The 13,297-nt window shown below is 41.6% G+C and overlaps 2 protein-coding genes across 2 annotated transcripts; one reads left to right on the forward strand and one right to left on the reverse strand.

Moving 5' to 3' along the window:
• On the forward strand, positions 477–7,557 carry LOC109724110 (BRCT domain-containing protein At4g02110). The gene is made up of 10 exons (XM_020252797.1): positions 477–663; positions 748–837; positions 918–1,022; positions 1,763–1,864; positions 2,146–2,230; positions 3,032–3,098; positions 3,219–3,263; positions 3,328–5,841; positions 6,124–6,340; positions 6,834–7,557. Exons 1-10 carry the CDS (start codon positions 565–567, stop codon positions 7,410–7,412), a joined length of 3,903 nt encoding a protein of 1,300 aa, XP_020108386.1. The 5' UTR covers positions 477–564; the 3' UTR covers positions 7,413–7,557.
• On the reverse strand, positions 7,624–11,617 carry LOC109724112 (acetate/butyrate--CoA ligase AAE7, peroxisomal-like). The gene is made up of 4 exons (XM_020252799.1): positions 11,327–11,617; positions 9,638–10,228; positions 8,247–8,731; positions 7,624–8,149 (listed from the first exon to the last, which is right to left on the reverse strand). The coding sequence occupies exons 1-4, from the start codon at positions 11,543–11,545 to the stop codon at positions 7,735–7,737; spliced, it is 1,710 nt and encodes a 569-aa protein (XP_020108388.1). The 5' UTR covers positions 11,546–11,617; the 3' UTR covers positions 7,624–7,734.

The raw sequence follows: 13,297 nt of genomic DNA on the forward strand, positions 1-13,297 counted from the left end.
TCGAATTACATTTCTCAGCTCTAGCCCAATAGAGCTCGAGATAAATATATGGAGACCCTCTTAACAGTAAACCATTTTTGAATAAGTTTTTAAACCTTATTTCTTTATTTTAAATTAAATTGCAAGTTCTGTTAAATTAATCATCAAAATAAATAAAACTCAACAAGCTATTTAAAAATGGACTATAGTTGAAGGGCCCTCTATGCATTTTAAATCGATTACAAACAATGCAAAGTTGCGGATCGGATTCTGGTCCAAGTTTGGGTTCGGATTCGACTCGAGCCCAATCATGTTGCACACTGGACCGTTAAACTGCGAACCTACTTGCCACGTGCGCGTGACACGTGTGCCCCGCCGCGTCCCGCCACATTTCCCCCAAAAATCCCAAAAATTCAAATTTTATTACTAAAAAACCCCCCGATAAATACAACAATTTACATTCCCTCCCAAAACCTCATCATCTTCTCGCGCAAGGAACCGCTCAAAAACCCTCGCCCCCAACCCCCCTTCTTTCTCTCTCTCTCTCTCTCGATCCCTCCTCCTCGGATAGATTAGGGTTTGGCGATGGTGCGATCTCGCGGCGAATCGAGTTCGAGCCCTGCGAAGATCTTCGGAGGCGTTCGCTTCGTCCTCTTCGGGTTCGATTCCGTCTCCGAATCCCAGGTTCTCTCCACACCTCTCACTTCGCTCTCCAGTCTCCCATTACCGCCATTGACGTAGCTCTAAGGTCGAGCGTTTTGGTTACAGTATCGATCCGAGCTCGTTCGGAGAGGCGGTGAAGATGTCGCCAAGTATGATGCCAGTTGTACTCATGTGATCGTCTCCGGGCGCGTTTATGTAAGAGCTTGAATCTTTGAAGAGATCGGAATAGTGTTTGTTTTGGAGAGCGGATTTGATGCGTGAAATCGTTTTGATAGGATGATCCAGTGTGCGTTGCTGCTCGGAACGATGGGAAAGTTCTCGTTACAGAGCTTTGGATTGATGATAGCTTGGACCTTGGCGAAATGGCAGATGCCAATAGGGTCAGTTTTGGCACCCATTGTTTATCTGTTACTATATAATGTAGGATTTTTCTATGATTTGGCAGGCTAATTGTGTAATTAGATGATGTTTGCTGCTTGTTTCCTTGATTATTAGGAATGCTTATTTGCATTGGCAAATGAGGAATTTTTACAGGAAAAGCGATTATGACGCCTTCTAAATTTGCGGATTGTGAAAGGGTTAATACTGCCTCCTGTTTTTGGCACTTGATTGAAAATTTCCTACAGTTCAATAATTTTAAGAAGAACTATGAGTTATACTTGTGAAGAAGGATGCTAACAACAAACTGGATTTTGCAAATGTAGCCAACCCCTCCTCATAATGATTCCTTTAGTTTGGCGTCCTCTATTACTTTCTTATTGGTTTTAGTGCTTCCTTTCTTTTGTGTGCAATTTTGAGGGATAATTTATAATTTTTTTGGCCATTGAATGAGCATCTACAGGGTGGTTACAAAAGTGTCATACAGTAGGGATGGTCTCTATGCAGTCCAATGACGAGTACTATTTTCTCAAGACAGCAATAAAGTATTGCTCTTGGAGTGACAAACTTATGTACCACAAAATCACGAATGGAGCAGTCTCTTCTTTGGGAAATTGCCATTATAATCCTGAATATGAACTAACAGTTGTTTGCACTTACAGTAACATATTCTTGAATCAGTTCCTTCTTTTAAATAGTTATCATGTGCTTATGCTGATCTTGTTTTCATCTTTCTTTGTAGGTTCTATATAGACCAATAAAAGATCTGAATGGAATTCCAGGCAGTGAGTCCTTGCACATTTGCTTGACAGGATATCAAAGACAAGAACGTGAAGATATAATGGTAAGTTTACACTACAATTTTCCTAGTTAAACATTGATTCCTGTTCATGAGAATTGTACCAAGTGCACAATTGGCTGAAGCTATTTCAGCCGTATATATCTGTTTTCTGGAATTTTTAAACGTATCCCCTGTGTTATTTTTCATTTAATGCATGTACATCTGTATTTCACGCGGTTTTACTGTGCAAGCATAATTTATGTTAGCTACTTATTGTAACATCTTTACTAGAGTCGGAAGCATATTACTTTTAGTACTAAACCTTTTCCTTGTCTTCTTTATAGAAAATGGTTTCGTTGATGGGGGCACGATTTTCCAAGCCTTTGATAGCAAATCAAGTTACCCATCTTATTTGCTACAAGTTTGAGGGTACGTTGATTCTTTTCAACAAATGAGCACTGAATATAAAGATAGATTGTGAACAGGTGCTTAATATTATCTAGGAAACAGTTGGAACCATTTGTATGATTTTTCGATGGTGAAAAGTTATTGTGCCATGCTTTCTTAATGTCAACATGTTTTTTGTGTGCCTATATGTTTATATGTTGCTGTATTCTGTAAGCCAAAACAGTATATTTTCTGACAGTTTCCGTCCAGCTCCCAGCACGTTAGCGAGGAGTTTTGATTATTTCTTAGCAATGTTTGAGCTATTTACATTCTATCTGGGAGCCTGAGAAATGATGATTTTCTTTCACCAGATTTGTGTTTTTTCAGTAGTTTCATGAAGTGTCTTTAAGGTAAAAGTAAAAAAACTTGGGATAGTTCTTGTTGATCTTTGGACAATTCTATTATAGATCGTGTGGCAAAGTGTTCCTCATCGACTAAGTGTTGATGCTAATATGCTTCCATTTTCCTGGTTTCTAAGTTAAAATGGAGTCATACTCTTTGGAAATGCGAACGAGTCTGTCATGGCTGCTTATTTGCAGAACTTCCTCTGGGAAACTTAACAAGTTCATCGGCCTATGGATTCTACTGCTGTATCTACTTTAATTAATTCTTGAAGGACTTATTGATAGGCATGCATAACATTGCAGATAGACTTTTTCTTGATGTAGATGAAATTGGATGTTAAACACTACTTTGTTGTGAATTTCAATTATTTTAATTTTGCCATAGATTTGCCAATGTTGCTTTCCTCAATAATAATTTAGCTTATCTTAATGGCCGCAGGTGAAAAATATGAACTTGCAAAAAAAGTGAATATTAAGCTTGTTAATCACAGGTGGCTAGAAGATTGGTGAGCATATGATTTCACTTCAGATTTTATTTAAAGAACTAATATTAGTTGCTTTGTAAACAGCAAAAGCTCGTATATTGTATTGCTAATCTCTGTTAATATCCGTTTCCCTTGCTGCAGCTTAAAAGAATGGTCGATTCTGCCAATTGATAACTATACCAGAAGGTAATATCATTGCTCCTTTTGATTCTCTAGTTGTTCTAAACTTCTAACAGTTTATCTGTTCCAGTGGTTGGGAACTAGAGATCTTAGAGGCTGAGGCTAAGGATTCGGAAGATGAGGTGGAAAATCCAGGCAGGAAATTGCTTAACAGTAGAAACAGCGGAGAAACCACTACTATACAAAGTGGAACAATAGTTTCAACAGGTCCTGATAAGCCTATTCAATCCCCTGGCAATAGTAATATTGTACTAGCTAATCAGTCAAATAATGCAAATGCTCTTGCAACAAGCAGTAACCATTTTACAACACCATCCAAGGAGACCAGCTCAGGAAAGGCAATGGATTTGTATAACTCAAGCTATAAGTTAGAAAATTCTCATCAAAAGGATATGAAAGGTGAAGTACATACTAATGGTGCTAACGGGGATGAATTACTCGCCCGATGCAAGACTGGCTTAAAGGCAGAAGCTGATATACTACCAACCATTAGCAGAACCCCTTTCACATTCGATGAGAAAATGAACAAATTAAGTTACTCCAGGAAGCATTCAAAGAAGTCTGTATCACCAGAAGGAATATCAAGTTACCAGAATGCTTCAGATTGTAGGTTGGACACGGACATGATGGAATTTGATTATAATATTTCACCATTAGAGCGAAGGGAGGGTAGAAGTGGTGAGCCTGCTAGTATTCAAACCCCGATAGACACTGAAAAGATAAAACACATCGAGGGCTCTGCTAATACTTTGCCTCAGAAGAGAAGGCTTTCAATTTCTACAAGTGGTTCCAAATTGCCAAAGACAGAATATCAGAATACAACAACTAGTAGTCCCAGCTGTCACTCTGAGGATAAAGAATCAAAAAATATGGAACCAGCAACTGTCATGCCACTTGAGGAAAATGTTGCTGGGATAAGCAAAATTAGTAACCTATCAGAAGATGATGGTAAAACAAATTCTCCAGACAATCAGCACTGTATCTCAGCTAGAAGTAAAACCTTAAGTTATCGGAAGAACTCTCTCAAACGTGGGAATCCTATTTTGGGTGCGAAAATTATTAAGCATTCTCCTTCACATGCTAAGGATGTAGAGTTATCAAAACCAACACAAGCACTAGATGAATGCAGTATAGATAACCTGGCCAACATAAAACTTGCTGTTACAGATGCCAAAGTTTCTTCTGTGGATGGGAAGGTGACTCTTCATGAGGAACAAATGGAGGAAGCTGATATGCCACTCGCCGCAAGAATTGCTGATGACAAGTTATGGTCATTGCCGTTTGAAAAGCAGAGTGACAGCGCTGCCTCAATGCACAAGGTACCTGAGATACCTAAATTTGAACTTTCTGATGATTTCGGGAGTGGCGATGTCGAAAGGAGCACTACACCAAAGGTTTCTTGTGCAAATGCCGAAGGGAATATTCTTCAAGAAGAAGGCACACACTCGAGGAATATTCTTCAAGAAGAAGGCACACACTCGAAGAAGGCAGTTGCGAAGAGGAGTATAAACGGCAGTAAAAATATTGTGAAGAGGAGTATAAGTGGTGGTAAAAATAAACTGTGCGTGGAGAGTGGTAGGGGCGGAGAGGTTGCTGTTGCTTCAGATAAAGCTGTGGATGGGAAGGTGACTCTTCATGAGGAACAAATGGAGGAAGCGGATATGCCACTCGCCGCAAGAATTGCTGATGACAAGTTGTGGTCATTGCCGTTTGAAAAGCAGAGTGACAGCACTGCCTCAATCCACAAGGTACCTGAGATACCTAAATTTGAACTTTCTGATGATTTCAGGAGTGGTGATGTCAAAAGGAGCACTACACCAAAGGTTTCTTGTCCAAATGCCGAAGGGAATATTCTTCAAGAAGAAGGCACACGCTCGAAGAAGGCAGTTGCAAAGAGGAGTATAAACGGCAGTAAAAATATTGTGAAGAGGAGTATAAGTGGTGGTAAAAATAAACTGTGCTTGGAGAGTGGTAGGGGCGGAGAGGTTACTGTTGCTTCAGATAAAGCTGTTGCTTCAAGCAAGCCTGAAATTAAGTCAGTTAGCGAGCAAACAGTGAATGACAGTCTGAAACTTGAACAGGCAGTTAGTAAGGAGGCAAGTGAGGCTGTTGAACTGTATAAGAGAGATGCAGCCTTGAAGGACAAGCAGGAAGTTTTGAAGAATAATATATCAGGTAGGCATAAAAAAACTCTAGCCATAAAACAAAAGAAGAAATCCTTGGACCCTGGAAAGGAGAATAACCCGGAAGGATATTGTAGTGTTTCTTTTGAATCAAAGGGTGGTGAAGGTGGTAATCTGGTCAGCAAAAGTGACGAAAAATCAGCAGAGAATGGACATGTTTCTGGTGGTCATGAGATTGACCCTCTAACAAACAAAGCTGGTAAGGTGGCTAGTTTGGGGCCTGCATGGTTTATTTTGAGCGGGCATCGTTTTCAGAGAAAAGAGTTTCAGGCGGTAATAAAGCGCTTAAGGGGAAGATTGTGTAGGGATTCTCACCACTGGTCATACCAAGCTACACATTTCATTGTCCCAGATCCAGTTCGCAGAACTGAGAAGTTCTTTGCAGCCGCTGCAGCTGGCAGGTATCTTCTACAAAGTGATATAAATTTTTTGTTGTGTTTTCGTAAATATGCCCTCCATAACATCAATGCGAAGTAATCTGAAGAATATTTTTATTTTCGTTGCCATTCTTATAAGGTTTTTCTTAAAACTTTTTTTTTCCTTCCTCCTAGCCATGTTCTTGGCTATTTTGGACCTGATACTCTCTAATGTCGGGATCTTTCACTCCATCATATTGACGTTCTAGCTTTCTTCTTGTCTACTCGAGTCATTTAGGCATAAAAATAACCATTTATGAAATGCAGGTGGATTCTCAAGGCAGATTACTTGACCGCTAGCAGTGAGGCTGGAAAGTTTCTAGAGGAAGAGCCATTTGAGTGGAACAGGAAAGGCCTTACCGAAGATGGCGCTGTCAGTTTCGAGGCTCCACGGAAATGGCGTCTTTTGAGGGAGCGAACTGGTCACGGTGCCTTCTATGGAATGCGAATTATCATATATGGAGAATGCATTGCTCCCACACTGGTAGGTGCTAATTAATCGCATTAGCTTGTGTTATTGGTCACTATCTGGCAAAGCAGTCATGGCCCCACTAAACACCTATGGTACATCTTTCACTCGGAGAAGTTTATATTTTGTTGATGCCTTTAGAACACATCTTGTAGGTGTAAAATTCTGCCGTAGATAACTCCTATTAAATGGTTATTATTCTGCTTTCTGAAGATAAACCTATAATTGAAATAGTTTTTGGTTTTCACAATGTAGGATAGAACGATAAGGGGTTTATAATACTGATTATGTGGTTATTCGGAAGTAAAAGTTAGGGATAACACAATTAGCAAGAGTCGTCAGAATTGTTCTCGCAAGTTATTCTAAGATATCCTCCTTTGACTAAAACAACTACTTTTTGGCTACCTTTGTTGTCTGAAAACCAGATAATGCTTTACTAATCAAATTTGATGTATAATTCTTTGTTCTTCATTCTCTCATCTTTGTTATGAACTTCCGTACCGGCCAGGACACATTGAAACGCGTGGTGAAAGCTGGAGATGGCACCATCTTAGCGACATCCCCACCCTACACTCGTTTCCTCAAATCCGGAGTTGATTTTGCTGTCGTGGGCCCCGGCATGCCCTCTGTGGACTCATGGGTCCAAGAATTCCTGCGGCACGAGGTCCCGTGCATCACCGCAGATTACTTGGTTGAGTACGTTTGCAAGCCAGGCTACTCTTTAGAAAGGCATATTCTCTACAACACAAACACTTGGGCAGAGAAGTCCTTCGCCAATTTATTAAACCGCTCCGAGGAGATTGTTGTGGATTCCGCAATGCCCTTAGAAGAACACGGTGATGGTGATGATGATGACGACGACGACATAAGTTGTACGGTCTGCGGATCGCGCGAGAGGGGCGAGGTGATGTTAATATGCGGTAATGAGGGCGGTACAGTGGGGTGCGGGATCGGGACTCACATCGACTGCTGCAACCCGCCGATGGAAGCTATTCCAGAAGGCGACTGGTTTTGCGCCAAATGCAGCATAAGTAGAGCCAAAAGAGCCCTACAGCGCACGAAAACAAAGTCATTACGGCGGAAATAATTTCCCTCATTTTGGGTTACTGTAATTTGAACGCATGTCACATTGTCACCAAATAGCCAAATCCTGCTAAGAAGAAGAAATGTAGGCATTCTCTGTATGTATGGTTTCCTTGTACCTGGAGATAAATGAAATGTTTTATGCTTCATTTTTGTTTTTTTCGCTAATGTAGCTCGCACGATTATAGTCATTAATAGTTTGAAGATGCGAAAGGGATATTCAACAAAATTAGGCCTTTTAATAATACAAAGAGCTTATTCCACAATCCTAAACATGCTTCTGCAAAGTAATCCAAAAATCCCCACATACATCAACCCGCATAGACTCACAACCTGCTCTTCCTCACAGGGCCCAGTTCTTTGGCCTTGGCCCTGAGCTCGTGCTTCTTGATCTTCCCTGTCGCCGTCTTCGGCAGCGGCCCGAAAACCACCGATTTCGGAACCCAGTATGCCGGCAGCTTCTCACGGCAGAACTGCATTATGTCCTCCGCCAGCCGTGCCTCATTGGACCGGTCCTCCACCTCGTCCTTGAGCGTCACGAACGCGCACGGCGACTCCCCCCACTGCTCGTCGTCCCGCGCAACCACCGACGCCTCCAGCACCGCCGGGTGCATGTACACCGCCTTCTCCACCTCCAAGCTGCTGATGTTCTCGCCCCCCGAGATGATGATGTCCTTCGCCCGGTCCTTGATTTCTATGTACCCGTCCGGGTGCTTCACTCCCAAGTCACCAGAATGGTACCTGACAAATATAAAGTATTAAAACATCGTTCTCTGTTAGTCTAAGTTTTTAATAGCATAAGCTTTTAGAGATAAACAAAAGTGGTCGTTCGCATTACCATCCGTTTGCGAAGGCCTCTTCATTGGCCTTTGGATTCTTGAGATAGCCCTTCATGACTGCATTCCCCCTCATGACTATCTCCCCCAGCGTGGTGCCGTCCGCCGGCACGGGCGCCATAGTCTGCCGGTTGACGACGTCGAGGCCCTCCAGCCCGACGTACCGGACGCCTTGGCGCGCGTGGAGGCAGGCACGCTCGTCTGCCGGGAGGCCGTCCCACTCGGGCTTCCACACGCACACGGTGGACGGGCCGTACGTCTCAGACAGGCCGTAGGTGTGGGTGACCCGGAAGCCGAGGCGGGACATGGCGGCAAGCACGGAAGGCGGCGGGGCAGCGCCCGCGGTCATGACGTCGATGATGCGGGGGAGGGGGAGGATGACGTCAGACGGCGGCGCATTGATGATGGCGTTGAGGACTACCGGCGCCGCGCAGAAGTGCGTCACGCCTTGCGTGGCGATCGCAGAGAAGATCGCTTTGGCAGTTACCTGTAATCATGTCGAATAAAGCTGAATGTCTGTTTGGCTTGACTTCTGAAACCGAGAAAAGCCTCCCCCCCAAAAAAAAAAAAAACTTCTTGCAGAAACAGTAACTCAATGTGAGCTTGAAAACCGCAAAACAGAAGCTCATATTCTAAAACTTCCTTCTTGCAGCTGCTTTTGACAATTCTATGCAAACAGCAATTTTGCTTCAAATCTAAAGCCAGGCCAAGTAAGCCCCAAGTAACTAAATTCTTCATCTGTGGAACATCATCAGTGAATTATAACATGATTAGCCCAAAAAATATATATATATTGAAGCAACTAGGAAATCACATACAAAATAAGCTGGTAATTGCTCTATGTTTCAATTTCCTCACTGGGAAGCTGAAACAATTTGATAAGAACAAGTTGGGTCAACAATAATATAGAAATACAAGGGAAACAAACAACAATTTGTGAGCTCTTGAACTTAAATAAAAGAGTACAAAATAACACAGCATGAACAAACAAGATTTCAACTTCCGAATTACGAAGGTATTGAGCGCCGCAAAATGCTATTGGGCAAAAAGTAGTTAGGAGTCCTCTAGAAGAACAGTCCAAAATATATCTTAACCGACTGATTGCGACATATTCAACACGATATCACTCACGAGAACAGGTGGAGTATTTCCCTATCTTACTTTTTTCACCCACAACATTGACACAATTCGCCGATAATCCCAAACAGAGCCCAAATGAATCTGCACAATATTTTCAACTTTTACAAGGCCAACTAAGTCAAAATTTACACATTTTTCACTATTCTACATCACAACAATTCTCAGCAAAGTGGAAACATTGTGTAGTGAAGATGCTCAGTAAACCTAACCATGCAAAACTGAGCCACAAAATCAGCAAAAGAGAGATATATACCTGGCGAAGGCAAATGCTTGTGCCGCAAAGAGCAGCGAGAGTCCAAGCATAGCACCATCCATTGCAATGGAACATCGGCAAAGTCCACAAGTACACAGCCCCTTCATTCATCCCCCACACCAGCGCGCCGCTGAGCGACATAACATAAGCCCCTCTGTGGTGCAAAACGACGCCCTTCGGATTCGAGGTCGTCCCCGAAGTATAGCCCAGAGAAATGCTCTGCCACTCGTCCTTCGGAGGCTCCCAGACGAACTCGGGATCTCCGCTTTCCAAGAACTCCTCGTACTCAATAGCTCCATTGGTTACAGCGTAGCGAAGCGACTTTGGGTCGCAGGTGCGGTCTCCTACGACGACGAGAAGAGGCAGCCTGAAAGCCGCTTTATTCTTTTCTCGAACGATCTTCAACGAGTCCTCGGCCAAAGTAAAGAATTCCTGGTCGGCAATTACGACTTGGGCGCGGGAGTGGTCGAGGAGGAACGCGACGGTGGTGGCGTTCAGCCGAATGTTGATGCAGTTCACGACGGCTCCGGCCATCGGAACTCCGAAGTGAGCTTCGTAGATTGCTGGAATGTTTGGTGCAATTACAGCTACCTACCAAATCAGATGATGGTGATCATGTTAAAAGAAAAAAAAATGTTGCATGTTGATGACCATGATAAATGATCAATGTTACGTTGACTTCTAATTATTTTGACTTCTGAATTATTTTACTAAATTTAATGGCTTAATTTGCCATTATTAGTTAATTAATCTAGTTTTCTTTGCTCTGGAGTGAGTAAAAACTATTAAATCTGTTGATATCCTTTAAATTTTTAATAAAACTTCTAGCTTTTTCTAGTTATTATATAGTATTTTTTTTAAAAAAAAAGTTTAGTTGAAAAGACATATAGTTGAGGGGTTCTCTGGACATTTTTACCTTTCATTCGTTAAGCAACAGTAGGTATAGGTGTAACACCCACTTGTCTTATTATTATTATTATTATTCTTATTATTTTACTAAAATTCAAAAAAAATAATTTAAATTCTTAGACCAAAGAGTGTAAAATATGCATCGTCTATAATAAATGTACCGGTATCATTTTTCTTAAGTTATAAATTTTATTAAATATAACAATTTTAATCACTTAATAGCAGATAAAATCAAACTAATATACTGCTAATAATACCTACTAGAGATATTAAATTAATAAAAAATTTTGATTTTAATTAATTATGATAATAAAAATTAAAAGAACGAGAAGAGCAAATTTTCAAACTATTTATATTTGAGGGGGTCTCCATGCACGTTTTACCAAATTAAGAAACACCGTAGTCCAGCTAAGTCAATTTTTAAATGAAATAAACGAAGCGGTATCTCTCTCTCTCAAAAAAAAAAAAAAAAAAAAAAAAAAAAAAAAAAAAAACAACACCGTAGGTATCTTATCGTAAAATTGGTTAGGAAAAAAAGTCAACCACATAAAATGTTCGATTAATAGCTCACAAAATCACAAAACTCCTAGCAACGCATCGAAACCGTGCACACGAATCTCAAAGTCCAAGTGTCACCACGGAAACGAGTACGAGTAGCAGAGGAGAGTAGGAGGAAAAAGGAGAGGGGGAGTGAAGGGGTGATCCTCATCGGGAGGCACGCATCGTAAAGTCCACGCGTCGGCACAGGAGAGATAGAGAGGGGGGAGAGGGGGATCGTACCGTACATCCGGGGCCGATCGAACGGCGGGCGAGGGCGGAGGCGAGGCGGCGGCAGCGGCGGTAGGTCTCGGCCCAGGTGAACCGGACCGGGCCGTGGACTACGGATGGCCGGTCCGGGTGGACCAGCGCGGCCCGGTCCAGGAACCAGACCGGGGTCAGGGCCGTGTAGTTCGCCGCGTTCTTCGGGAGATCGTCGATGTCCCTCTCCCCACTCCCCATTTCTCCTCCTCTTTTTTTTTTGAAAGCTCTAAAACCAGCTCGAAAATTGTAGCCGGAGGAGAAACGGGCCGGATTTGTACAAAACGCCGAGCCGGGATCGGCAGTATTCGCTGCGGACCGGGTTCAATAATAATGAATTAATTAATAATTAATAATTAATATAGGGATAACTACAAAAATTCCCTAGTGGTTTCGCACTTTCTCACTTAGTACCATGTGGTTTAAAGTGTATCAATTTGCCCCTATGTGGTTTCGTTTTTCTGTTTTTATTATCAATTTTATTATTATTTTTTCTTAAATCAGTAACAAAGTTAAAATTAAAGGGTACTAAAATAATATTTAATAAATCTATGAGGGTATCTGAAGTTTTTTGTATATAATTTAACGAAATATTAAGAAAAAAGGTATTGAAAAGATAAAAACAAAACCACAGGGAGGCAAATTGATACATTTTGAACCACATGGTACTAAAGTGAGAAAGTATGAAACCACATGGAGATTTTTTGAAGTTTTCCCATTAATATAGAGATCACTATCAAATTTCAAAAATTTGAGGATCCCAAACTCTAGAGCACACAAGTGGTGAAGGGTTTTTTTTTGCAAATGGCTCCCCAAAAAAATTTTATTTTAAAATTAATTTCGACAAATTTATAATTGTAAAAATAGTTCTACTCTTGCCATGCAGGCACCACGTAGGCGCCACGTGGGTGCGCCGAGAGGTTGCTTGCCAAGTTGAACATTCACCTTGTTTTGATTCACCATGTTCAAACATCCGAAAATCAAATTAAAACTCGAATTCGAATCCGAATCCGAATCCGAATCCGGCGGGTTATAAAAATCTATACCGATATTCATATCCGATCAAAAACCCAAAACTCGAATCCGGACCCGACCCGTTAACATCCCTAAAAGAGAAGAAAAAAAAATAAACATGAAACACTTAAACATGGTGAATGATTCACCGTGTTTGAACACGGTTCACCGTGTTCAACTTGCCGAGCGACCTCCCAGCCCGCCCACGTGGCACTTGCGAGGTGCCTGCATGGCAAGAGTAGGACCATTTTTGTAATTATAAATTTTTTAAGACTAGCTTTAAAATAAAATTTTTTCAGGAAACGATTTGCCAAAAAAAAACGCGGTGGTGGTGAAGTATATACAAATTTTTGCGTTTAAAAATGATTACGTGGCACATTGTCATTGGCCATAGTGGTGTTGGCTGTTTGTGTGGGGCGTGAGACACGCTGGCGTATTTTTAATTCCGCGAGGAAGAGTTTCGCAGCTGTCGCCTCTATCATGGAATAGTTTTTTTTTTAATTTTTAAATAATAATCTCTGAAGTGGATCTCGGAGCCAATTTTTGAAAATTTTTGAGTCCCACTATTATTTATTATTATTATTATTATTATTTAATGAAATAGGTTGCATTCTTGAGTTGGTGGAAGACGATACGGGCAGACAACTCCATAACGACATTTAAATGAGATCCTACTTTCTTCAAGCCTACTCCATAACGACATTTAAATGAGATCCTACTTTCTTCAAGCCTTCAAACGTCTGTTCGGGAGGACGGAGGAACGTCCGACATCATTTGGGGATTGGGATGACCTCTATCGCGCGGATGTTCTCTCAGATCCGGACGCCCTTACTAGCCCGATAACAATAGAAGAGGTCAAGAGGGCTACTTTTCAGCTCGGTAGTGATGAGGCCCCCGGTCCCGACGGCTTTCCCCTCTTATTTTTTCAAATGTTCCGGG

Source organism: Ananas comosus, linkage group 18, assembly GCF_001540865.1.
Source record: "Ananas comosus cultivar F153 linkage group 18, ASM154086v1, whole genome shotgun sequence".
Lineage (NCBI taxonomy): Eukaryota > Viridiplantae > Streptophyta > Magnoliopsida > Poales > Bromeliaceae > Ananas > Ananas comosus.